The sequence below is a fragment of the Oncorhynchus masou genome, chromosome 21 (genome assembly GCF_036934945.1).
Source record: "Oncorhynchus masou masou isolate Uvic2021 chromosome 21, UVic_Omas_1.1, whole genome shotgun sequence".
NCBI lineage: Eukaryota > Metazoa > Chordata > Actinopteri > Salmoniformes > Salmonidae > Oncorhynchus > Oncorhynchus masou.
In genome coordinates, this window is record NC_088232.1 from 49,990,707 (window position 1) to 50,017,170 (window position 26,464).

The following is a 26,464-nucleotide window of genomic DNA, read 5'->3' on the forward strand; positions in this document are numbered from 1 at the left end:
AATCCAATCCGTCATTGTTAAATCCGACCTTGACCGTCTTCTGTGAGTGCAGGTGAACCGCAGCACAGCCCTGCTCAAGAGCCTGTCTGCTGAGAGCGAGCGCTGGGAGAAGTCCAGTGAGACTTTCAAGAACCAGATGGCTACCATCGCTGGGGACTGCCTGCTGTCCGCAGCCTTCATCGCCTACGCGGGCTACTTCGAGCAGCAGATGAGGCAGAACCTCTTCACTACCTGGTCGCACCACCTGCAGCAGGCTAACATCCAGGTACTGGGGGGGTGGGTTGTTCAGTGGCTCATGTAATGGGGGTAGTTCTCAGCACTAGGCTTTCGTTGACATCATGAGTAGGGGAGGGGTCATGCGTTTTTCCATGTCAAATGAGGGATGATGAGGATTAAAAATACTGGCCTTAATGATAAATGAACTTGCTGGAGATGTGGAGAATTGTGTTGGCTCCCACGGCTATTTCCTAGGCTTTTGTTCAGACGGCTAACTGTTTTGAGTTGCATGGACAACCCAAGTTCGAAACCCAGACTTTCACGCCTACTCTGGCAGTCATCTGTAACTCAAGGCCTTATTCTATGTAATGTTCTAGACTCCCATTTTGTATGGCTAAGCAGATCTGTCTCTCCCACTAGTTCCGTACGGACATCGCCAGGACTGAGTACCTGTCCAATGCGGATGAGAGGCTGCGCTGGCAGGCTAACTCCCTCCCGGCGGACGACCTCTGCACCGAGAACGCCATCATGCTCAAGAGGTTCAACAGGTGAGTGTGTCAATCCGAATCACAATATCATCCACTTTTTTTCCACGTCTAGGAGTTGAAGTGTTCTAAATGACCAACACAGAGTGGTAGAGGATGATAGAACTATCATAAACCTCTATAGAAAGCTAAACACTTCACTGCAGATCCTGTCAGAAGATACTAAACTTTACCATGGAAATGTTTGTATAATGAATGCCTATCCTAGTTGTGATGGATAGACTTAAAAAAAAAAAAATGTTTAAATTAAGACTTTTGGAAAGCTGTCCATTTCTTTGGGCAAAATGAGATTCTAATATATCAAAAAATTATATAATTCCCAGGTATCCACTGATCATCGACCCGTCCGGCCAGGCCACAGAGTTCATCATGAACGAGTACAAGGACCGCAAGATCACCAGGACCAGCTTCCTGGACGACGCCTTCCGGAAGAACCTGGAGAGCGCCCTGCGTTTCGGAAACCCTCTGCTTGTGCAGGTCAGAACAGACTTCTAGGTCGATCCAGCATGTTCCAGACCATGTGTACCTCTATAATAGCATGCTAGTAACACATGCTATTAATCTGAATACATTGGGAGGTAGCACTCTGCTTCTGTCGTGAAATATAATCTCCCTTGAGACTGGTAACATTGTTACTATATTTAACATAAGCTTTAACGTAAATGTTAGGTCCAGTAGCTAGCTAGCGAATGCAACGTTTGGTTCTGGGTTCCAAGATTACTGTTGGGCTTGCCAACCTTGGTTCATTTGGATAAAACCATTTAGCTTCCATGTAACTAATGGTAATATGTAACAATGTCTCCCCCAGGATGTAGAGAGCTACGACCCCATCCTGAACCCGGTGCTCAACAGAGAGGTACGCAGGACTGGCGGACGCGTGCTTATCACCCTTGGCGACCAGGACATTGACTTGTCGCCATCCTTCGTCATCTTCCTCTCCACACGCGACCCCACAGTGGAGTTCCCTCCAGACCTGTGTTCTCGTGTGACCTTTGTCAACTTCACAGTGACACGCAGCAGTCTGCAGAGCCAGTGTCTCAACGAGGTGCTTAAGGCCGAGAGGCCCGACGTGGACGAGAAGCGTTCCGACCTCCTCAAACTGCAAGGTGAGACGCTTGCTTGCGCAACTCTCGTTCCGTGTGCTGACAGACTCTTGCATTAGATGATGAATCTATCCAGAACCTGATTTCATGTGAATGAAACCCGTATACGGATCTGACTGCTGATATGCAATGCACACGAAAGTATCTACGCTCTACTCTTAGTCCTATTTTATCCATTAACCCTCCCTCCCTCCACCAGGTGAGTTCCAGGTGCGTCTGCGCCAACTGGAGAAGTCCCTGCTGCAGGCCCTGAACGAGGTCAAGGGTCGTATTCTGGACGACGACACCATCATCACCACCCTGGAGAACCTGAAGAAGGAGGCGGCGGAGGTGACCAGGAAGGTGGAGGAGACTGACATTGTGATGGCTGAGGTGGAGGCGGTGTCGCAGCAGTACCTGTCCCTCTCTTCGGCCTGCAGCTCCATCTACTTCACCATGGAGGCCCTGAACCAGGTACACACACTGCTATCTCTTATAAAGATTATCCCTTGTGCAGACAGCGTCTTGCATTAAATGATGAATATATCCCAAACCTGAGTTCATGTGAATGAAACTCTTATACGGATCTGACTTCTGACATGCAAGTCTCTTCTAGTTCTGTTTCTATGGTGGTGACCCTCTTAAAAACCTTCTAGTAGTGAACCAAAAAGTACTGTACCTGTCCGTCTCCAGATGCACTTCCTGTACCAGTACTCGCTGCACTTCTTCCTGGATATCTACCACACGGTGCTGTACGAGAACGCTAACCTCAAGAGTGTTAGCGACCACACCCAGCGCCTCACCCACATCACCAAGGACCTCTTTCAGGTAACCGCACATCTCAAACACCCACTAGAACCTAGAATGTCTAAAAAAAAAACTCACATCTAGAACACCTTCTGGAACATCTAGAGCTAGAGTTTTTTTTTTCTTCAAAGATTACGTTTATGGGTTTTTGTTTAGAGGTTTTCTAGTGCAAAATCTCAAATCCTATTTTCTCGTTTTCAGGGGGCGTTCAACAGAGTGGCCAGAGGCATGTGTAACCAGGATCACATCACCTTCGCCATGCTCTTAGCCAGGATCAACCTGAAAGGCATGACAAGGTATTGAACTGTCTACACATTCCAGGTTATAATGTGAAGGATAAGGTCCATGGTTCAGTTCCAAAATCTACACTACCACAATGTATTGAGGATGCATTCTAAGTGGTATACTAGTGTGGACAGTGTGGCGTTGCCCCTGCGTGTCATTGATAACCACTTCCTGTTGCCCTCAGCGAGCCGTCCTATGACGCTGAGTTCCAGCACTTCCTGCGTGGTGCGGAGATGGTGCTGAAGGGTACAGCGGTGCCCAAGGTGAAGGGCCTGACCACGGAGCAGTGTGAGGCCATGATCATTCTCAGCCGTCTCCCCGCCTTCAAGGACCTGGTCTCCAAGGTGGAAGCTGATGAGGTGAGAAACTTGGACGGAAGGGGAAGCAAATTACTTTAGCGATGTGAAGCTCTTTAATAAACCGTTTGTTAAAACTGACTCTTTACTGAACTGTTTGTTAAGCAGAAGAGCATTACAATTATTTTTTTTAGAAGAAAAGAGTAAGAAAGGAACATTTTAAGTTGTCGTCGAGGTTGACATGTTTTTTTTTTACCATTGCAGCAATTCTTCATGTGGATTGAGAGCAACTCCCCTGAGCTGTCCGTGCCCTACCTGTGGACAGAGGAGAAACAGTCAAGTGAGTATTTCAATCCGATTTACTTTAGGGGAAGCATAGAAACCGATGACGTTCAGAGGCTGCTATGCGTTGTCGAGATCCCAATTATGCTCTTGATAGAATTTGCATTAAAAATACAAAATTAATGTAGAGAATATGGGTAGTTTGTGGTTTGGTGGTGGTAAAGAGTACTACGGGGATTCTGTGCAGTCCCGACTGCAATGTAGTCCATGTCAAAAATGTACTTTGTTTTGTCCTCGACAGCCTCCATCGGTCAGGCAGTGCACCAGCTGCTCCTGATCCAAGCCTTCCGTCCGGACCGCATGCTGGCCATGGCCCACATCTTTGTATCTAAGGTCCTGGGAGACACCTTCATGGCCATCATAGAGCAGCCCCTTGACCTGGGCAACATCGTGGAGAGCGAGGTAACAGAGCATAGAAATAGATATGAAATGACTACGATGGTAGATTCTATGGTACAGAAGTCTGGACATCCCTGAATCGACAATCATCTCGGATATAGTGTGTTATTTGTACAGTGTTAAGGGTCACTGTTCTACGTACCATTTGCGTATTACAACCGCTCATCTCCTCGTGACACTTGTTCTCCTACCCGCCTAGGTGAAACCCAGTACACCTGTTCTGATGTGCTCCGTACCCGGGTATGACGCCAGCGGCCTGGTCCGGGACCTGGCAGCTGAGGAAAACAAACACATCACCTCCATCTCCATTGGTAGGTAGCCTACAGCAGGGTTTAGTCAGTTCAGTTTGAAAACAGTCCAGGAAGAAGTATGAAACCTCTACTGGCATCTTAGAAACCTGGTTCCTCCTCTTCTCTCTCAGGTTCTGCTGAGGGCTTCAACAAGGCCGACCGCGACATCAACACCGCTGTCAAGTCCGGCCGGTGGGTGATGCTGGAGAACGTGCACCTGGCTCCTGGTTGGCTGATGCAGCTGGAGAAGAAGCTCCACTCCATGCAGCCCCACGCCAGCTTCCGTCTCTTCCTCACCATGGAGATCAACCCCAAGGTCACATTCCGCTTTCAACTTCCTTAGAAAAAATAAACAAGATAGTATGACAGTGTTTGACAGTGTTTTACTCTGTATTGAGGACTATAAAGACATAACAGTAAACTTAATGAAAGTGCTAGAAAGGGGTTTTTGAAGAAAGTTCAAGCTCACTCAATTGTTGATGATAAAAAGTTTTTAAAAACAGTGATTTAAAAAATATCCATGTTGTTACTTGAAGTATAACTTATCACTGTGATTGGTTAACCTCAAGCTTTTTCTCGCCATGTGGCACAGTTATGAATGTCTTGACTATTGAGAGATCTAAATGCGTTTACTCTGTTCCTCTCAGGTGCCAGTGAACCTGCTGCGTGCTGGACGTATCTTTGTGTTTGAACCTCCTCCTGGTGTCAAGGCCAACATGCTGAGGACCTTCAGCAGCATCCCTGTGGCTCGCATGTGCAAGGTGACCAACACGACTATATGAATACTGATTACTCTCTCGCTCCTTTTAACTCCTGTCACTTTTTGTCCCTCTGTTCGTCTCACACCTTCTTCCTCCGTAAACTTGGATGAAGGATTTCTTTTTACCTTGACTATTAAAGGGTCAATCTGCAATTGTGACTATTTTTGGGGGGACTTAACTTCTTGATGCACCCATCCTGTTAGCGGGTTCATCAACATCCGCTGAATTGCAGAGCGCCAAATTCCAATTAAATTACTAAAAATCACAAGTGCAATATAGCAAAACGCAGCTTAGCTTGTTGTTAATCCAACTGGCGAAAGCATACCAAGCGTTTATGTAAGGACATCTCTCTCAGTAGACAAAACATTACAAACAGCTAGCAGCCAAGTAGGTTGGTCAGAAAAGCAATAAAATGAATCACTTACCTTTGGTCTTTGGATTTTTGCACTCACGAGACTCCCAGTTACACACATGTTCCATGAAAATTATTTTTATATCCAAAATGCCTCCATTTGGTTGGCGCGTTATGTTCCGAAATCCACAGGCTCGAGCAGTCACGACATTGCAGACAAATTCCAAATATTATCCGTAAAATTAATAGAAACATGTCAAACGTTTTTTATAATCAATCCTCAGGTTGTTTTTACAATATATAATCGATAATATTACAACTGGGACTGTAGCTTCTTCGATAGGAGAGAGAGAGTAATGTCAGCTCCAAGCTGTTGCGCATGCAAAACGCTGATGGCACCCAGCCATACAATGATGCGATGTGTTCTTTCTCGCTCATTTTCCAAAATAAAAGCCTGAAACTGTTTAAAGACTGTTCACACCATGGGGAAGCCATAGGAAAAGGAATCTGGTTGATATCCCTTTAAATGGAGCGAAGGCAGGCAATGGAACAGAGAGCTTTCAGGAAAAACAGCACTTCCGGGTTGGATTTTCCTCAGGTTTTCACCTGCAATATCAGTTCTGTTATACTCAGACAATATTTTGACAGTTTTGGAAACTTTAGTGTTTTCTATCCGAATCTGACAATTATATGCATATTCTAGATTCTGGGCCTGAGAAATAGGCAGTTTCATTTGGGTATGTTTTTTTATCCAAACATCAAAATACTGCCCCCTACACTCAAGAGGTTAAATTAATTATATATTTGTATTATATACCCATAGGTTCTTTAAGAATATAACTAAGGCCTATTGAGCTTAGTTTAAGTGTCCTACCCCATCAAGAACCCAAGATAAAAGCTTGTTTTACTCCATTGTTTGTAAACAATGTAATTGAAACCTAACTTTGTCTCGCCTTGAAACAACATGGTTAAAACTATAATTTTAATATTGTGGATGGTCAGTCCTTGCATGCATAGCTCTGTCTGAATTTGAGAGCTCCAAACCCATTCCTCTGCTATTTACCAAAACAGTGGTGGAGTGGCCACTTCGTTTTGAACTTCAGATTGTTTTTATAGGGGCAAACTCTTCTACTTGTCTGTCATTCTCTGCAGGCACCCAACGAGCGTGCCCGCCTCTACTTCCTATTGGCCTGGTTCCACGCCGTCATCCAGGAGCGTCTGCGCTATGCCCCGCTGGGCTGGTCCAAGAAGTACGAGTTCGGAGAGTCGGACCTGCGCTCGGCCTGCGACACCGTGGACACCTGGCTGGACGACACCGCTAAGGTCAGTCACACGCTGTTGTCTCTTACGTTGGGTTCTTTCTGTATGCAGAACGTCTCTTACATTAGATGATGAATCTATCCCGAACCTGGTTTCATGTGAATGAAACTCTTAGACGGATCTGACTGCTGATATGCAATACACACGTAATATATACATTCTTGCAATTAGGAATGAAGTTGAAGGTCACTCAATAAAAATGTACTAGTCTCTAAGTTGGATGGGTGTGGTGACAATAGAACAGGTATTCTATGTATTTCTATGGTGGTAACCTTCCGTTCTCCTCTTCCTCCACACCCCCAGGGCCGTCAGAACATCTCCCCTGACAAGATCCCCTGGGCAGCCCTGAAGACCCTGATGGCCCAGTCCATCTACGGCGGCCGCATCGACAACGAGTTTGACCAGCGCCTGCTCAACACCTTCCTGGATCGCATCTTCACCACGGGCAGCTTCGACTCAGAGTTCAAGCTGGCCTTCAAGGTGGACGGTCACAAGGACATCAAGATGCCCGATGGCATCCGGTCAGTGGTTGGGGTGGTACTTTTACTTTAGTGATATTACAAAAATATAAACGCAGCAGGAGTATTTCTGTCAGAAAGCCCTTTTTGTGGAGTAACACGCATTCTGACTGGACCTGGCTCCCTGCCCAGTCATGTGAAATCCATAGATCCAACTGTAAATGCAGTAAAATCTTTGAAATTGTTGCATTTATGTTTTTCGTGTGTGTATCAACTGAAAACTAAGGTGTAGTATACAGTACATACAAAAAAATATATATTGTGATCCATTCTCAGTAAAATGTTTGTCATAAAGAAATTCAGGGGAAATTCACACTTAGGCATTTCAGGTGATTTTCTAACATCCTCCCTCAGTAATGCTGTTCTCTCTCCTCCCTCCTCTCTCAGTAACACTGTTCTGTCTTTGGTTTCAGGCGTGAGGAGTTCATGCACTGGGTGGAGATGCTGCCAGACACCCAGACCCCGTCCTGGCTGGGCCTGCCTAGCAACGCTGAGAAGGTCCTTCTCACCACTCAGGGTATGCTATTGGCTGCAGCTGCACTCAAGCGGCTTGTCCGGTTTTGTCTGTGGGATCCTTTGTCTGCAGCGAAGGAGACTGCCAAAACTCATCATTCATCTTTGGTTTCTCCTCTCTCCATATCTGTTGTAACACATCTTATTTCCACAGGCCTCATTCTCATCTAACTAGAGAAATGACTACCATTGGTGTAGAGCATATTCTAACTTGGGCATGGATAGGCAACCCTGGTCCTGGAGGGGCCGCAGGCACCATGTTTTTTGATTTAACCGACCTGGAAGACCAGGTGTGTTGAATTCAGGAAATCACTGATTAATTACCTCCAGTGGTATTGTGTGGATCCTAGTCCTGCAGTGGCACTCCAGGAACAGGGTTGCCTTCCTCTGAACTACAGGAAGGACTACCAGGGCCTAAAATGTACTTTTTGGTCCACCAGCCACCTGTTTTTTTTTTACCAGCCCAAATATTTTTTCACCTTAATGACATAAAAAATAAACTGATGACCATGTTTCTAAAAACAAAGTTTTTAGTAAGAAGTAATTACTTTTTTAACCAAAATATCAGATGAGACAAAATATTCAGCTGCCCCTTTTAAGGGCGGGGGGGGGTTAACAGGGCCACTTGAGTCGTGTCTGTGTGCGTGAGAGATTTGGGATCTGACTAGGGAGTCTCTAAGCTATCAGTTGAAGCAGCAGAGTCAAACTAACGTTGAAAAACAACCAAGCTTGTGAACAAACCAATTGAAATTGCCAAGAAACACAAGGACAAAGTCTCACCCTGTAGACTTTAGAGTAAATTAGACAAACTTTGATGCCTGTGCACAGTGCCTCCTAAAATGAATCTATCAGCACTTCCTTCAGAGCGCACAGCTCTGATAGGTGAGATTAGCAGCTATGAAACAAAATGGCAGCAGAACTTTGAAAACAGCTACTGCAGCTTTTTTTTTTTTGCGTTAAATCACAACCAGCACAAGTGCTCCTACCTGCCAACGTGGCTAGTAAAATGGGTATTCTTACCCACCAACGCCTAGATCTACCTGCATTTGACAGGTGTTCATTTTATGCCCTGATGACTACCATTGATACAGAGCATATTCTCTCACTGCTTCCAGTAACGTGGTTGTAGGCCCCTTTCCTCTCCTTATTCCTTTCCTCATAGCAGTTCCAGTGTTCTAACCGAAGGTCCCCGTGTGGTAGCCTTACCCATGGAAGTGTTCCGTCCAGCAGAGGGGTGTTCTCACCCTCCAGCAGCTGTATTTCACATTTATCGTGTCTCGCTTGGCTTCCAGTTCCCAGCTGTTGATGCATCCATCCACCCCTCAATCCATTCACTCATCCCCTTCATCCATCCTTTGGTTACAACTGATTTTTCTCAGAGAGCCCCAGAAAATGTTTTCACTTCTATAGGTCCTCCTTAAAGAAATATTGCATGGTCTCCCTCCATTTTGTTGGTGTTGATTTGTTGTTTTTCTGTCTGTCTTTGACTCTGTTGTAATCCCTTGTTTTTGATTGTGAAACACAACAACCCTTTCATTAACACGTCTATGAGGATGAGGCAGTACAAGGCTATGTTCTTGGTCCACCGTTGATATCTTCTTCCCACACTCCTCCCCCGGGCTTGTCTCACCTCTTCCACCCCTCTCCCCTCCTCTTCTACCTCTCTTCTCTCCTCCCTTACCCCTCTCCTGCTCCCCTTGCTGGCTGCTTCAGGCACTGACATGATGGGTAAGATGCTGAAAATGCAGATGCTGGAGGATGAGGATGATCTTGCCTACGAGAAGGAGACTAAGCGCGAGCGCACTGCGTCCACCTCGGCTGAAGCCCAGCCCGCATGGATGCGTACGCTGCTCACCACCGCCACCAACTGGCTGACGCTCATCCCACAGGTGGTCAACCACCTGAAGCGCACCGTGGAGAACATTAAGGTAACGTCCCGGCAACGTCTCATCTGGTCAGTGTGACGCCTGGGGTCTGATGAGCGTTCTGATGCCTTTTTATTATTATTTTTTTCACAACCTACACACACTGCAATCTCTTACGTAATGCTTTTTTCCACTTTATGCAGTAAGTGATGAATCTATCCCAAACCTGATTTCATGTGAATGAAACTCATATGGATCTGACTTCTGATATGCAATTCAAACACTGTGGGTGTCTTCAAGGACTATAAAGGTGAAAATATCTTGTTTAATCAACTTCTATATATTTAATCCCCCCACACACACACACAGGATCCTCTGTTCCGCTTCTTTGAGCGCGAGGTGAAGATGGGCGCCCGCATGCTGCAGGAAGTGCGTCAGGACCTGACTGATGTGGTGCAGGTGTGCGAGGGCAAGAAGAAACAGACCAACGACCTGCGCACCCTCATCAACGACCTCGTCAAAGGTTCTCTCTCATTCTCTACACAAGATCATCTTTGTTTCATTATCTAATATGGTTACATCGTGACAATGTGAGGATTACAGTAATAGTTAATGGCCATGTGTGGTACTTTGTTGTTTTTATACAAGTCTTCCATTGACGACAATGGATGTTTCTACTTAATGGTCAAAAGTTATACTCATGCAACTCGAGTTAGGATTTGGCATGTAGTTTCTTCAAGGCTTCCCAGTGCTAACCGTGTGTCTCGTCCAGGTATCCTGCCTCGTAGCTGGTGTCGCTACACCGTGCCTGCGTCCATGACTGTTATCCAGTGGGTGGCCGACTTCAGCGAGCGTGTCAAACAGCTGCAGGCCATCTCCCAGGGAGCCGCCAGCGGGGGCGCTAAGGAGCTCAAGGTGCCTTCATCTGACCTATATTAAAGGGGTTGTTCATCTGACCTCCTATATCAAAGGGATAGGAAGACCTAAGTGGATTTGGTGTTGCCTTAAAATGATTCCATGAACATAGACGGTTTGCCTAATTCATTAGTTTGGAATATTGCTAATGTTAGCATCCCATTGGATTTTATTTATTTAATTCTGAATGACAAACTACTTTAAAGTCCATGAACAAATTCTCAGAAGAGTTAAAAAATAAAGCCATCCCATTAATGTGTACTTGGCAATGAAATTATACCATAATTGACCCCGGGAACTTGACATTAGACAAGGTATTGAACTCTAAGCAGTAGTGTTACCCATAACTCTCCTCCAACTCTGAATCAGTGTCTTTTCCTGTCCAGAACATCCATGTGTGCCTAGGCAGCCTGTTTGTCCCTGAGGCCTACATCACAGCCACTCGTCAGTACGTGGCCCAGGCCAACAGCTGGTCCCTGGAGGAGCTGTGTCTGGAGGTCAACGTCACCACCGCCCAGGGGGCCGCGCTTGATGCCTGCAGTTTCGGCATCAAAGGTCAGCTCACCAGTCACTCATCTATATTAGTATACAGTACCAGAAAGCTAGAATTAACACCAAAGCTACTTTTAATAGTTATGGTCTGGCTGTGATCCTCCAGGGCCTGGATTATTTATCCATCCAGTATACATGATCAACCCAAGTGACCTTTACGAATCCCTGTTTCTCCCCGACAGGTCTGAAGCTGCAGGGTGCCACCCACGGCAACAACAAGCTGTCTCTCTCCAATGACATCTCCACGGAGTTGCCACTGACTCAGCTGCGTTGGGTGAAGCAATTGAGCGCCGAGAAGAAGCACATGGTATGTCTGAGCCACATACAAATGTGAAGCTTGAGCACAACGCTTTCAATATCCCCTCGGGGGTATTGCTAGATTACATATCAATTTTCTCCACAGATGCTAGACCAGACCTCACAATTCCCTTCAATAGATGGTTCATAGAATGTTGGGAGTTTGTCCTTCTCCAAAAACAATGAACGTTGTACTGTTAATAACCACTCGCTTGTATATCCATTATTCCCACAGGTCACTCTCCCCGTGTATCTGAACTTCACCAGAGCTGATCTCATCTTCACCGTGGACTTTGACATCGCCACCAAGGAAGACCCTCACAACTTCTACGAGCGTGGAGTGGCAGTGCTCTGCACAGAGTAGACTCTGGAAATTATTTTATTCATCATTCCTATTAATCACTTATTCCTAGTGTAGTCCACAGGGTAATGTAGTCAAGTAACTAGTGGGAGAAGTAAAATTAAGTCATTGGTAAGTGGAAGAAAGTCTTGAGTAATGTGGTCAGTTGGATTGTGAAAGGGAAGTTGGAAAGAGGTAACAATTTATGAAGGATTCTGTATGTTATGATGGCGTAAATGACATGGAAAATAAAGTATCAATGGTTTAACATGGCTAACAGACTGGGTAGTTTGTTTTTGGACTATGGTCCATGATCTTTAAAATGCATGACTAAGAAAAAGCACAGCAACCATATTGCTGCTTATCCATCTTCTCAGATATGAGGGGCTAAATCTGAGCATTTTAGTTCTGCTTTCTGTAGGCTGAATTACATGCACACTAGCCCCTTGTTATGTGGAATTTTCTCAGTAGGATAATTGTTCAAGCCTTTCATATCTACAGATTCTTTGTAGTCTGCCATTCTCATTTGGAATGAACCCAATGAATTGACATTGAAGGGAGCTGTCTGGAGAGATGCCTTGTAATAATTAAGGACTCAAATGTCAATTTGGTAGTACAGCTTTATTTAGATTTGCTTTAGACTAATATTGTCTACCACTACCATACAATAAATCATGCATTTGCAAGTTCTATTAAGTCCCCCCAAATATACAGCACCAATGAACAATATAGCAATGCAAATTAATATGGAATGTTATTCCTTACATGCGTGAAAATTAAGTTATTCAATTTAGTGTAAAAAAAAAAAGTGCATTTAAGTTATAACATGTGACACATTCTCCTAGTTAACTTGAATAGCCTCATCACCTAGTCTACTCTTCCTGCAGAAAAAGGTCAAGTGTCCCTGTTTTTCCAGTGTCATGACCCTGTCCAGAAACCGCTCCTAGCCACCTGTGTAGATTAAGCAGGTATACGCAAGTGTCTCTAGGCTATAGGGGTGTGTTTCTGGTCATGGACCAGCTCACCTCAGGAGGAGAATCCCCAGCCTCCATTTTGGTGACACACTGCTTCTTCCTGTGGTAATCTTGTAGTGCCTCTGCTCCTGGAAGACTTAACTTCCTTTTGAAGACACCCCTGAGGGGGATAGTACTGTCGGGGGATTTCTCTGGTATCTGGACTTTGGGGACAGAGGTTGCTGCCCCCACAAAAGTGGGAAACACAGGTGTGCAATGTGAAGATTTAGTAGTGAGCACTCCTGAGTCTGCAGATGTGTCTGCCACAGGGCCCCGCCCCTTGCTGTGGCTGCAGGATGACATGGTCTCCATGTGGCTGCATGTCCATAGCTCAGAGTCACTTGCTGACCTCATCTGGACATCAATGAGATGAGGCTCTGTTGGACCACCACTTTTGAGCACTTCTTTGAGGATGACAGTGTGATTGTTCCTCCTTTGGCTCCTGCCCCAATACCTGCAGCTCCCCTGCCTCGGTCGCCTGGGGCCAGCTATAGACTCGTCCGAATCTTCTGAGCTCCCGTCATATGGGTCCAAGGACTGAGACGGGTATATTATACTGTTAAGTATAGTATGAATGTAAGTGATTTGCTCATCAATGCTTGTGAATTGCAATCCTACTTACCAAAGAAAGCCACGAATATCGTCCCACCGGCTTGTGTGAACATGTTAGCATCCTTTGAATGGGTGGTCTGCTCTCTGCCGCACTACTTCCACATCCCTGATCAGAGTAACATTGTAGAAACTAGTTAAAGTGCGTAACTTTGTAGTCTGGTAACTTAAAATGTTATAAAATAAGGGTTTTTAACTTGTATCAAAGATGAGGGCATGCTAGTTCTTGGTCATGACTCAGTTCCATTGCACAAAGGCGTTTAAGAGCACGATGCTCAATCTGAACATTGACATGAGTCACTTGCGGAAGTTTTTGGAAGCATAAGTAACTTTCATATCAGTAAGAAAAAAGTTGAATTGATACACATTGATAGGTTTAGTGTTCCCACACGGTCATATCTCCATGTTATTGCGCTTGTTTACGGAAGACAAGAGGCCACCACCTGTGCGTCAGCGTAACTCAAAGTGTAGCGGAAGTCATTTCGTGGAGGAATGCTGCCTATCCATACAAAAAGACTGCAGTCAGAGGGCAGTGTAACTGCAGTCTTTCATAAGGGTAGAGTTTGAGAGTTAACGGCATACATGCTCATAATTATTGTAGACTGCCTACCATAACACTGTCGGTCAAAAGGACATACAATGAGACTATTACCATGGTGCTGGTATCAGACCATCTTGGACTGACATCTGATTCGGAATCAGTACTGGACTCCACTTTACACAACTCCTACAATAAAATAGGGGAAGAAAGAAGAGCTACTACATATTACTCACCTCAAAGTTGTGACACAATAATGTTAACCTATGCTACAGGCGTTGACTTTAACCGTCTAGAATATACAAAATGTGCATACAACTGCATCTTTGAATTTCCTCACCATGTATTTGAATGCAAGCTTATCCACACTACTGGGGCCACTTTCAACAAGACTGTCATCAGGAAAACCTGCGAGTAAAATAAATCCATATGTATATTTTATAAAGGTAAACCATCAGTAGGCCTAATTAGAGTATGTTTTTCTGTCATTACAATTCATAACGTCACCTCAATTGGCCTTCTGTGATAAAAGACCCACGTTTTTGTAAAAACATTGGTTAAACTCGTCACGTTTAAAAACAAGGTTTTTCCATAGAAACGCACGTCTATTCGGATGAAAACATAATGTGCATAAGGCTGTATGCATTCGGTTTACATTGCTCACTACCATCTGTAAACACTGACACTCAATTCATCCAAAATTACCTGGAAGTGAGTGTTGCTGCTGCCGGTTCGTTGTCGCCATGGTTCTTTGACTGACCACCAACTTCACAGATTTGGGCAGGTGCGCCTTGTCAGCATCTTAGCTGACTGCTGTGAATTGATTGACTAGTTTATTAGTTTTCATTGGTCCATTTCAAACAGGTGATTTTACCTTCATGCCTCGTTTACCAAGGAGATAAACGTGAGTTGCCAGTATTAAACTTCAATTGGAACAAAAAACATGTTTTAATGGTTCTCATCTGTTCAACCCCTGTCCATTTGAATAGGTCACACTCACTTGCGCGAGTCGACTCCAAGTTACCCATGAACGGTGATGCGCATGCTCCATGCGTAAGATCCGGGCTCGAGGAAGGATGAATGTTATTGTTCATTTTAAAGATGGCGGCGGAGGGAGGAGGGAAGGAGTTGAACGAAATTAAAACTCAGTTCAATACACGGGAAGGCGTCTATAAACTCCTCACTCACTCCGAATATAGCCGCCCCAACAGGGTGCCTTTTAATTCCCAGGGTTCAAACCCCGTCAAAGTCTCCTTCGTCAACGTCAATGACCAGTCTGGTAACGGCGACAGAATATGTTTTAATGTGGGCCGGGAACTGTACTTCTACATCTACAAAGGCGTTAGAAAGGTAGGTAGCTAAACATTATTATGTCAGCTTGCTTATAATTGATGTGTCTTAATTGATGACCACAGGTCAGTGTTGTCCAATTTTCATGGTTTATGACTAATGCACAGCACTGTGTCCTAATAGCACCACCAGTCTGTTCTCACTGCACAGTCAGTCCACCTCGTCCAAAAATGTTGTGGAATGCATAGCGAGCGAGCCAGCTAGCAGTCTGGCTAACTCTAATCTAACAGTCACCGTTAGGTTGTAACACCTATCAACGCACCATGGACATGGTGGACATTTGGCTAGAATCCCAATATTGGCAGTGAATGCATGCTCGTGAAATCACAAGTGTGACTTTATTTGTACTTCCACTTGGGTGATGACTTACAGTGCACGGATGCCCTGTCTGATGTGACCTAGGACATCTAGCCTTGAAAGGTGTTAAGCTAGCTACATGACTGCTTAAATAACAGTTGTGGCGTCAAGAACAAGGTGTTGTTGTGAATTAATTTGCACAATTACTTAAAATTTACATACATATGAAGATGTTATATAACCCGAATCTAAATCTGCATACAAGATTTCCATTGAATGGTTTTGCATTAACTTCCAGTCAGACAGAGGGGCATCTTAGTGAGTGAGTTGCTGTGAACTTTTGGACATGACAAGTTGATAATGCAGGACTACAGGTGCTTGATCCTATTTTCCTCAGTGTGGCAGATAGTAGACCAAATCTCCTATAGTTTTTCATTTCTTCCAAGTGTGTAAACAGACCTAAACATCTACAATATTCACAAGGACTATACAGGTGCATAAATTATATTTTGCCCTGTTTATCAAAACTTGTCAACAATCTGGCTTTCTTGATGTCTATTGTATTCTCTCTGGTATGCAATCTGGTTTCTGCTCAGGTTATGGATTGTGTCACTGCAACCTTAAATGTCCCTTAATCTCTTTGAACCACTTCTCCCGGATCTGGGATAATTGTCACCAGCAACGCTGAATAGGATAGCACAACAGTCAAATAATATTACTAGAAAATATTCATATTCATGAAATCACAAGTGCAATATAGGAAAACACAGCTTAGCCTTTTGTTAATCACCCTGTCGTCTCAGATTTTGAAATTATGGTTTACAGCGAAAGTAATCCAAGCGTTTGTAAGTTTATCGATAGCCTAGCATAGCATTATGTACACTTAGCATCAGGAAGCTTGGTCACGAAAATCAGAAAAGCAATCAAATTAACCGTTTACCTTTGATCTTCGGATGTTTTCACTCACGAGACTCCCAGTTACACAGCAAATGTTCCTTTTGTTCCATAAAGATTATTTTTATACCCAAAATACCTATGTTTTTCTGTCGTGTTTTGTTCAGAAATCCACAGGAAAGAGTGGTCACGACAACGCAGACGGAAATTCCAAATAGTCTCCATAATGTCCACATAAACACGTCAAACGTTTTTTTATAATCATTCCTCAGGTAGTAATTTAAAATATAAATTAGATAATATATCAACCGAGTGTGTAGCTTTTTCCATAACAGCGGGAGGAACAATGGCCGTCTTACTCAATTGCGCACCAACTCACTCTGAGAGCCCCCACCTGTCCACTTACGCAATGTGATCCTTCACGCTCATTTTTCAAAATAAAAGCCTGAAACTATGTCTAAAGACTGTTGACACCTTAGGGAAGCCACAGAAAAATGAATATGGTTGATATCCCTTTAAATGTGCAATAGGGATGCATAAGAACTGAGAGACTTCAAAAACAGGGGCACTTCCTGATTGGATTTTCCTCAGGTTTTAGCCTGCAATATCAGTTCTGTTTAACTCACAGACAAAATTTTGACAGTTTTGGAAACTTTAGAGTGTTTTCTATCCTAATCTGTCAATTATATGCATATTATAGCATCTGTTCCTGAGAAAAAGGCCATTTACTTTGAGAGTGCCCCCTAGCTTCAAGAGGTCCCTTAATGGTGTCGTAATTGCCCTTGATTCTAAGCAATGTTGTGCTGCTATTTTTATTGAATTTGATACGGGCGACCATTCCATTCTTGTGGGCCGGCTAAGGAGTGTTAGTGTCTCTGAGAGAGGTAGTTCGTAAACCAAGCCAAAGATCCCTCAGAGTGCAGTGTATAAAGTCAGAACATCTGCTGTCCCAGCCACTGCCTATAACCAAGGGTGTACCCCAAGGCTTGGTCCTAGACCCCACCCTCTTCTCAATTTACATCAACAACATAGCTCAGGCAGTAGGAAGCTCTCTCATCCATTTATGTGCAGATGATAGCTTTCTTAGTGTCCAACAAGCTTTCTCTACCCTTAACCTTGTTTTCAACACCTCCAAAACAAAGGTCTTGTGGTTTGATAAGAATAATGCCCCTCTCTCCACTGGTGTGATTAGTACCTCTGAGGGTTTAGAGCTTGAAGTAGTCACCTCATACAAGTACTTGGGAGTATGGCTCGACCGTATACTGTCCTTCTCTCAGCACATATCAAAGCTGCAGGCTAAGGTTGCATCTAGACTTGGTTTCCTCTATTGTAATCCCTCCTCTTTCACCCCAGCTGCCAAACTAACCCTGATTCAGATGACCATCCTACCCATGCTAGATTACGGAGACGTAATTTATAGACCGGCAGGTAAGGGTGCTCTCGAGCGGCTTGATGTTCTTACCATTCGGCCATCAGATTTTCCACCAATGCTCCTTATAGGACACTTCACTGCACTCTATACTCCTCTGTAAACTGGTCATCTCTGTTTACCTGTCGCAAGACCCACTGGTTGATGCTTATTTATAAAACCCTCTTAGGCTTCACTCCCCCTATCAGATATCTACTGCAGCCCTCATCCTCCACATACAACACCAGTTCTGGCAGTCACATTCTGTTAAATGTCCGCAAAGCACACATATCCCTGGGTCCCTCCTCTTTTCAGTTTGCTGCAGCTAGCGACTGGAACGAGCTGCAAGAAACACTCAAACTGGACAGTTTTATCTGAAACTCTTTATTCAAAGATTCAATCGTGGACACTCATACTGACAGTTGTGGCTGCTTTGCGTGATGTATTGTTGTCTCTACCTTCTTGCCCTTAGTGCTGTTGTCTGTGCCCGATAATGTTTGTACCATGTTTTGTGCTGCTGCCATGTTGTGTTGCTACCATGTTGTGTTGTCATGTGTTGCTGCCTTGCTAAGTTGTTGTCTTCAGTCTCTCTTTATGTAGTGTTGTCTCTCTTGTCTTGATATGTGTTTTGTCCTATATTTTATTATTTAAAAAAGAATAATCCCGTCCCCGCAGGAGGCCTTTTGGTAGGCCGTCATTGTAAATAAGAATTTGTTCTTAACTGACTTACATCGTTAAATAAAGTAAATATTTTTAAAATGCTAAAAACGTGTACGTTTCTGGCATTCCCTAACTGGAATATACCATATGGGCCTATGGTTGGAATAGGCTTATGCAAAAACAGCTGAGCTGTCTGGAGACACAAGAAAACTTTCCACTCTAAAACTTTCCGATCTGCTGTCACCAGTGTGACTGTTGTGCTAGTAAACTCACTGTGCCCCTGAGGCATTTTGAATTAAACACAAACTTAAAAGGCTAGAGTTGCATGCCCTGGTCTGATTCTTTATGTCAGTATTGTTCATAACACACCGCATCAAGCCCCCCCCCCCATTGTTATGTTAGGCCTTTATTTCAGGAAGATATTTTTTTAAGGGTGTCTTTTTGATTGTCCTCTGATTATTACAATTGATTGTACTGTAACGCAATTAAACTATTGACTTCAAAGGCCGCGTCATAGACCTAGTTACCACTTCAAAAGGCCTTTTGTGTTTGCTGTCATGTTCAAAGAATTCTGTGTCATCATGAGCACTCTACTCAAGTTGGCTTCGTTGCTTTTGCATGCCACCCTTGATGCTTTGATCTGCGACTTGACCAGGAGCCGAAAACACACAACACTGAAATGATTAGGGCAGTAACCGTATCTCACTGGGTTTTTTTGTTGTTGTACTCTTTTCTTTCAGGCGGCTGACTTGAGCAAGCCTATCGACAAGAGGATATACAAGGGAACACAGCCCACGTGTCATGACTTCAACCACCTGACGGCCACGGCGGACAGCGTCTCCCTGCTGGTGGGCTTCTCGGCAGGCCAAGTGCAGCTCATCGACCCCATCAAGAGAGAGACCAGCAAGCTCTTCAATGAGGAAGTAAGTTGTCATGAAAGTCTCCAAATGAAATGTAAAGCCACATAAAGCTGTGATTGGCCAAAACCACCATAGATTGGGGTAGAGAGAGAAAGGGTGTTTAGTTACTGACTTCAAATGTAATTTTTTGACATAACTCAATGAAAGCCATTGTTGCTTACATTTGCATTTGAACATGTTTTGTTCCTTCTCTCCCTCCTCCCTTTCTCTCCCAAAATGCTTTCCCCAGAGACTAATAGACAAATCCAGAGTGACTTGTGTAAAATGGGTGCCCGGCTTAGAGAGGTTGTTCCTAGTCGCTCATTCCAGTGGAAACATGTACTTGTACAACGTAGAAAACACATGTGGCACCACGGCGCCTCACTACCAGTTGCTCAAACAGGGCAAGAACTACTCGGTGCACACGTGTAAGAGCAAATCCACGCGCAACCCTTTGCTCAAATGGACGGTGGGTGAGGGAGCGCTCAACGAGTTTGTCTTTTCACCCGACGGGAAGTTTCTGGCGTGTGTCAGCCAGGACGGCTTCCTTCGGGTCTTCAACTTTGACGCGGTGGAGCTGCACGGCACCATGAAAAGCTACTTTGGGGGTCTGCTGTGCATGTGCTGGAGTCCGGACGGAAAGTACATTGTCGTCGGGGGCGAGGATGATCTGGTGACCGTGTGGTCGTTTGTGGACTGCCGGGTTATCGCGCGCGGTCACGGACACAAATCATGGGTCAGCGTGGTGGCGTTTGACCACTACACAACCAGCGTGGAGGATGCAGACCCTATGGAGTTCAACGGCAGCGACGAGGACTTCCAGGGCCTCCACTTTGGACGCGACCGGGCCAACAGTACGCAGTCCCGGCTCTCCAAACGCAACTCCACAGACAGTCGGACAGTACACACCACGTACAGGTTTGGCTCAGTGGGCCAGGACACTCAGCTGTGCTTGTGGGACCTCACAGAAGATATACTTTTTCCCCACCTCCCGCTTTCCCGGACAAGAACACACACCAATGTGATGAACGCTACCAGCCCCCTGGCGGGAGGTGAAGTCGCCGGTGACATAGTGAACAATGTGAGTAATAACCCTAGCACGAACGATAGCGGCGCCAACACCCCCAGTAACTCCCTCTCCTCTCCCCTGCCACGCTCCAACAGCTTACCGCACTCGCCAGCTATGACTGCCAACAACAAGAGCAGTGCCATCGCCTCGGGTGTCAGCAAGTTCGCAACGCTCTCCCTTCACGATCGCAAAGAGCAGCACCAGGAGACTGACCACAAACGGAACCACAGCATGGGTCACATTAGCAGCAAGAGCAGTGACAAGCTCAACATGCTCACCAAATCCAGAACAGACCCTGCAAAGACTCTGGGGACCCTGCTCTGTCCCCGCATGGAAGACCTACCCCTACTAGAGCCTCTTATCTGTAAAAAGATAGCACATGAGAGACTGACTGTCTTAATATTTCTTGAGGACTGTATTGTGACAGCTTGTCAGGAGGGATTTATTTGGACATGGGCGAGGCCTGGAAAAGTGGTAAGTTCTTTTTGAATAGAATTTAAGTTCTGCATAATACCCATGCATTTATCTTTGTGGTTAGTTTGGGCACTGCAAGGATCCATTTTGAAAACTTTAGTATATTTGTGGACATTTTGGACAGCATTGTGTTGGGATTTCCTACACACGCAGTATGTCACATCTCAAATCTGTCTGTATGTGTGTGAGTTTTGTGTTCATCTGCCACCCCATTCAAAGCCCATACATTTTCAAAATATGAATAATGGTTAGACACTTGAATTATGTACAATCAAGTCGCCTGGTGGATAAGTAAGTGCACTTAGGCAGCCCTCCTTATCAGTGGAAAGAAGACATTGATCACAACCGAGGGTGTTTGTGTGCATCGGCTCAAACACCCATTTTGACTCATTACCATCCCACAATGCGCCGCAGCATAACCAAGCAAGACCTCTGCACGCTCACCCACTACACAGATTGTTTCAGCTTTCTACGTTAATGCATTTTATTCACTGCATCATGCACTCACTAACTGCTGTGCAAAGGCCATTTGAATGCAGGAAAGTGGTAGAAGGAAGATGGGGGGGGGGGGTTGATACCTTTTGATGCTTTGAAAACTTTCCCCAATGTCAAATATTCTTGTTTTCCTTTCCAGGGTTTGTCATCCCAAAAGCAAGCAGTCTCTCCCAGTGGAACGATAATATAGCCAACACTATTTCTACTGCTAAGAAACCTGCATTACACCAGAGCCTGGTGCTGCTCTTCACCCCACAATGCATTGCAAGTTTTTTTCCTTTCTCTTGTTACTTTTTCTATTCTCGCTTTATTTTTTGGTTATCATTCACATGGTCTAGATGGTAGAAGTATTCAAATACAGAAATGGAAAGGGTGTGGAGACATTTTGGACAGTGATTCTAATGTATTTTCTGGATTTTTTTTAAATGTTTATTTTGTTTTTGTCTCTTTTCGCTCCCACATCTGGACTTTGAGCTTGGCTTAGTTAGATGCAAACCAATCAAATTATGCTTGTGTTTTAAAATGAGAGTTCACCCAACTTTCATAATTCCTATGCACGTGGTCCATGGACCAGGAGTGACTGCCACCAGCCGCTACAGTAAAGTAATGGCGTTCCATGAGTTGCTCACCAACCACAGTCTAAAAACTGCACACAAAAATCAATTTGTTTAGCCTTTATGATTTTGAAGATGTGCACTGTCAAAAGGTATTAAAGTTGCTAGAGTCCCAACTATTTTCTTGACCTAGCTACAGACGATCACAGGTTTCGGTGTGCCTTGCCTTCCGTTCAGAAGACAGTCTCAGTCATCGTAGGTGTGTTTTTTTTTTTTGCAATCACTCCTGGCTCATAGGCTGCATTCAAGGTAAGAAAAAGGATTAACAAATTAAATTTGAGTGAACTTAACTCTTGAGCGTCCAAGGATTTGCCTCTAACCAAATTCTTTACAAGTGTTTTATTTAATTATAGAATCTCACCATTGAGAACTCTGCACAGATTTTGTTACAGTGACTGCAAAAACCACACCTACAATGACCGACTGTCTTCTGAATGGAAGACAAGGCACACCGAAACCTGTGATCGTCTGTAGCTCGGTCAATACTAAACAAAAATATAAATACAACATGAAACGATTTCAACGTGTTACAGTTCATACAAGGAAGTCAGTCAATTTAAATAAATTCATTAGGCCCTAACCTATGGATTTCACATTACTGGGAATACAGACATGCATCTGTTGGTCAGATACCAACAAAAAGTAGGGGCGTGGATCGGAAAACCAGTCGGTATCTGGTGTGACCACCATTTTCCTCATGCAGCACGACACGTCTCCTTCACATAGAGTTGATCAGGCTGTCGATTGTGGCCTGTGGAATGTTGCCCCTCAATGGCTGTGCGAAGTTGCTGGATATTGGCGGGAACTGGAACACGCTGTTGATCCAGAGCATCCCGAACATGCTCAATGGGTGACATGTCTGGTGAGTAACGCAACATGTTGGCCACATTTTTAATGAGCTGAATTAAAAGATTACAGAAATGTTCCATATGCACAAAAAGCTTCTTTATCTAAAAAAAATTGTGCATATTAGTTTACATCCCTGTTAGTGAGCATTTCTCCTTTGCCAAGATAATCCATCCACCTGACAGGTGTGGCATATCAAGAAGCTGATTTAACAGCATGATCATTACACAGGTGCACCATGTACTGTGGAAAGTAAAAGGTCACTTTAAAATGTGCAGATTTGTCACACAACACAATGCCACTGATGTCTCAAGTTTTGAAGGAGTGTGCGATTGGCATGCAGAAATGTCCAACAGAGCGGTTGCCAGAGAATGTAATCTAATGTTCATTTCTCCACCATAAGCTGCCTCCAATGTGGTTTTAGAGCATTTGGCAGTACAGCCAACCGGCCTCACAACCGTAGGTCGCGGACCATGTGTGACCACACCATCCCAGGACCTCCACATCCGGCTTCTTCACCTGTGGGATCATCTGAGGAGGGGTGGGGGATTCTCAGAAGTATTTCTGTCTGTAATAAAGCCCTTTTGTTGGGGAAAACGTATTCTGATTGGCTGGTCCTCAGCTCCTAAGTGGGTGGGCCTATGCCCACTTATGGCTGCACCCCTATCCACTCATGTGAAATCCATAGTTTAGGGCCTAATGGATGTATTTCAATTGACTGATTTCCTTCTATGAACTGTAACTGAGTAAAATCCTTAAATTGTAGCATGTTACGTTTTATTTTTGTTCAGTATAGTTTATTAGAGGAAAATGGCTTTACATTTTGGGTGTGCAATAACTCTGACAGCTGTTAGGAAGGGAAATTATTAAAATCCTTTTATATCTAGTAAAGGAACACTCTACCCGAAAACTATATTTTGGTATTTTTGTTGTTGATGTAGTCCCAATGTTTTCAAGATGTGTAACTTTTGAAATTAAATATGCCGGCTGTATTTCTGTACTTTTAAGTTATACAGTACAAGTCAAAGGTTTAGACACCTACTCATTCTAGGGTTTTTCTTTATTTTTTTACAATTTTCTTCATTGTAGAATAATAGTAAAGACATAAACGATTACATAACACATATGGAATCATATAGTAACTAAAAAAGTGTTAAACAAATCAAAATATATTCGAGATACTTCAAAGTAGCCACCCTTTACCTTGATGACAGCTTTGCACATGCTTGGCATTCTCTTAACCAGCTTCACCGGGAATGCTTTTCCAACAGTCTTGAAGGAGTTCCCACATGCTGAGCACTTGTTGGCTGCTTTTTCTTCACTCTGCGGTCCAACTCATCCCAAACCATCTCAATTGTGTTGAGGTCTGGTTATTGTGGAGGTCAGGTCATCTGATGCAGCACTCCATCACTTTCCTTACTGGTCGAATAGCCCTCACACAGTCTGGAGGTGTGTTGGGTCATTGTCCTGTTGAAAAACAAATGATAGTCCCACTAAGCACAAACCAGCTGGGATGGCGTATCGCTGCAGAATGCTGTGGGTAGCCATGCTGGTTAAGTGTGCCTTGAATTCTAAATAAATCAGTGTTACCCACAAAGCACCCTCGCACCACCTCCTCCGTGCTTCACGGTGGGAACCACACATTCAGAGACCGTTCACCTATTCTGCGTCTCACAAAGACACGGCGGTTGAAACCAAAAATCTCCAATTTGGACTTATCAGACCAAAGGAGAAATTTCCACCGGTCTAATGTCCATTACTAGTGTTTCTTGGCCCAAGCAAGTCTCTTCTTCTTATTGGTGTACTTTAGTAGTGGTTTCTTTGCCGCAATTTGACCATGAAGGCCTGATTCATGTAATAAGGGGTGGCAGGTAGCCTAGTGGTTAGAGCGTTGGGCCAGTAACCAAATCCCCGAGCTGACATGGTAACAAATCAGTGTGGCAGATGGTAGACCAAAAACAAAAATCTGTCGTTCTGCCCCTGAGGAAGGTGCAGAAAACGTGGATGCCAATTTAAGGCACCTCTGATTTCAGAGGGTTTGGGTTAAATGCAGATGACACATTTCAGTTGAAGTCATTCTGTTGTACGACTGGCTAGGTATCTTCCTTTCCCTAATGTTGATGTCTGTTACTTGAACTCCGTGAAGTATTTATTTGGCTGGTACAGTAAAACTGGTAACTCTAATGAACCTATCATCTGCAGCAGAGGTAACTCTGGGTCTTCCTTTCCTGTGGCGGTCCTCATGAGAGCCAGTTTCATCATAGCGCTTAATTGTTTTAGCGACTGCACTTGAAGAAACGTTCAAAGTTCTTAACGTTACCTATGTCTTAAAGTAATGATGTAATGTTTGATCTTTGCTTATTTGAGCTGTTCTTGCCATAATATAGACTTGGTGTTTTCCCAAATAGGGCTATCTTCTGTATACCACCTCTACCTTGTCACAGAACAACTGATTGGCTCAAACTTAATTTGTGGAATTCTTTCCTTCTTAACTTTTAACAAGGCACACCTATTAATTTAAATGCATTCCAGGTGACTACCTCATGAAGCTGGTTAAGAGTGTGCAAAGCTGTCAAAGGCAAAGGGTGGCAACTTTGAAGAATGGCAAATACATTTAGATTTGTTTAACACTTTTTTGGTTACTACATGATTCCATAAGTGTTATTTCATAGTTTTGATGTCTTCACTATTATTCTACAATGTAGAAAATAGTTTCAAAAAATCAGAAAAACCCTGAATTGAGTAGGTGTGTCCAAACTTTTGACTGGTACTGTATATCTTAACATGCTAAATATTTTCGAGCTATATCAACAATGGACTAATGAAACAAATAGCAAAATATTTTTTTCTGTGTAGGGTTTTCCTTTAAGCATTTATTGTAATTATTTCAAATTTAAATCTGCTCTATCGTATTATTGGAATTCAGTGAGTGATCGGGGTAATAGCAAATTATTACTGTAGTGTAAGTTCTAATCATTTAAGGAAATTGTTATATTTCTAATGCAGAAAAATATACATGAATTATATTAAAATCTTGAGTATGCAGTTTTCTCTTGTACAAAATTCATCCAGATGTATTTTGATATTCGAGATTAATGTATTAAATGCTCAAAATAAACGCTTAAAATAATCACAATGTGCAGAAGTCAGACAAAGCTGCTGTCAACTTCACAAATATTATGAAGCTCAGGAAGTCTTAGACTATGATAAAGAAAATATATATTTTGCTTACCATCAGCAATGCTTTTCTATGTGTCCCAAAAGACCCACAGTAGGACCTTGTTCCGTGTGACACCTATTTAAGGAGTTAAGTGACTCCACACTAACCACAGAAGGAACGAATGGTGAAGTGAATATATTTTTTGATTGTGGTTAACATTTGACACTTTTTTTTTTTAATTCTTCATTAAAAAGGTATATATTCTATTACACTTGTATTGTTACTGATTTTGTTTGTCCATTTTTATTGTGCAGATTGATTTTTATAAGTGCTTGGGTTGTAAAGATAAGATACACATCATGAAACACACTTTCACTTTGCTTGTTCCCATACAATACGTGCTGGGATAAGTATGGGCGTACACTGTATATGCCTTGTCATTG

General features: G+C 43.7%; 2 protein-coding genes and 4 non-coding genes across 9 annotated transcripts in view; all 6 read left to right on the forward strand.

The window, feature by feature from the left end:
- dync1h1 (dynein, cytoplasmic 1, heavy chain 1) overlaps window positions 1-11,968 on the forward strand; it is a 49,625-nt gene extending 37,657 nt beyond the window's left edge. For both annotated transcript variants that reach the window (XM_064928666.1, XM_064928669.1), the window contains exons 54-75: window positions 53-265; window positions 637-764; window positions 1,085-1,238; window positions 1,570-1,867; window positions 2,064-2,317; window positions 2,537-2,671; window positions 2,852-2,946; window positions 3,120-3,294; window positions 3,496-3,571; window positions 3,815-3,975; window positions 4,172-4,283; window positions 4,394-4,578; window positions 4,910-5,023; window positions 6,528-6,698; window positions 6,999-7,216; window positions 7,627-7,730; window positions 9,440-9,654; window positions 9,961-10,114; window positions 10,364-10,506; window positions 10,893-11,061; window positions 11,241-11,365; window positions 11,591-11,968. In XM_064928666.1, the coding sequence (XP_064784738.1) occupies window positions 53-265; window positions 637-764; window positions 1,085-1,238; window positions 1,570-1,867; window positions 2,064-2,317; window positions 2,537-2,671; window positions 2,852-2,946; window positions 3,120-3,294; window positions 3,496-3,571; window positions 3,815-3,975; window positions 4,172-4,283; window positions 4,394-4,578; window positions 4,910-5,023; window positions 6,528-6,698; window positions 6,999-7,216; window positions 7,627-7,730; window positions 9,440-9,654; window positions 9,961-10,114; window positions 10,364-10,506; window positions 10,893-11,061; window positions 11,241-11,365; window positions 11,591-11,719 (3,528 nt within the window). In that variant the 3' untranslated portion in view covers window positions 11,720-11,968. The remainder of the gene's footprint in view (window positions 1-52; window positions 266-636; window positions 765-1,084; window positions 1,239-1,569; window positions 1,868-2,063; window positions 2,318-2,536; window positions 2,672-2,851; window positions 2,947-3,119; window positions 3,295-3,495; window positions 3,572-3,814; window positions 3,976-4,171; window positions 4,284-4,393; window positions 4,579-4,909; window positions 5,024-6,527; window positions 6,699-6,998; window positions 7,217-7,626; window positions 7,731-9,439; window positions 9,655-9,960; window positions 10,115-10,363; window positions 10,507-10,892; window positions 11,062-11,240; window positions 11,366-11,590) is intronic.
- LOC135508593 (small nucleolar RNA SNORD50) lies at window positions 1,919-1,990 on the forward strand. The gene has a single exon (XR_010450815.1). It is a non-coding gene; the product is annotated as a small nucleolar RNA SNORD50 (small nucleolar RNA).
- LOC135508594 (small nucleolar RNA SNORD50) lies at window positions 2,373-2,444 on the forward strand. Its single transcript, XR_010450816.1, has one exon. It is a non-coding gene; the product is annotated as a small nucleolar RNA SNORD50 (small nucleolar RNA).
- LOC135508595 (small nucleolar RNA SNORD50) lies at window positions 6,759-6,830 on the forward strand. The gene has a single exon (XR_010450817.1). It is a non-coding gene; the product is annotated as a small nucleolar RNA SNORD50 (small nucleolar RNA).
- Window positions 9,793-9,862, forward strand: LOC135508592 (small nucleolar RNA SNORD50). Its single transcript, XR_010450814.1, has one exon. It is a non-coding gene; the product is annotated as a small nucleolar RNA SNORD50 (small nucleolar RNA).
- A 2,968-nt stretch (window positions 11,969-14,936) lies between the features above and the next one.
- LOC135508465 (WD repeat-containing protein 20-like) lies at window positions 14,937-26,287 on the forward strand. Of its 3 annotated transcripts, XM_064928670.1 has the most exons (4): window positions 14,937-15,205; window positions 19,205-19,387; window positions 19,614-20,906; window positions 21,541-26,287. In XM_064928670.1, the coding sequence occupies exons 1-4, from the start codon at window positions 14,957-14,959 to the stop codon at window positions 21,589-21,591; spliced, it is 1,776 nt and encodes a 591-aa protein (XP_064784742.1). In that variant the 5' UTR covers window positions 14,937-14,956; the 3' UTR covers window positions 21,592-26,287. The 3 variants fall into 3 exon arrangements, 2 of the variants coding, with proteins under 2 accessions (XP_064784742.1, XP_064784743.1); XR_010450802.1 differs by lacking the exons at window positions 19,614-20,906; window positions 21,541-26,287 and adding an exon at window positions 17,750-17,824 and having other exon boundaries at window positions 19,205-19,289; XM_064928671.1 differs by lacking the exon at window positions 19,614-20,906.
- The last annotated feature ends 177 nt before the right edge of the window (window positions 26,288-26,464 follow it).

Bases quoted from the DNA above. Each gene is read 5' to 3' on its own strand.
- LOC135508465 (XM_064928670.1), top strand. From the start codon at position 14,957: ATGGCGGCGGAGGGAGGAGGGAAGGAGTTGAACGAAATTAAAACTCAG. The intron at 15,206-19,204 runs GTAGGTAGCTAA...CTTTTCTTTCAG, and splicing joins TCTACAAAGGCGTTAGAAAG to GCGGCTGACTTGAGCAAGCC. The intron at 20,907-21,540 runs GTAAGTTCTTTT...TTTCCTTTCCAG, and splicing joins GGGCGAGGCCTGGAAAAGTG to GGTTTGTCATCCCAAAAGCA.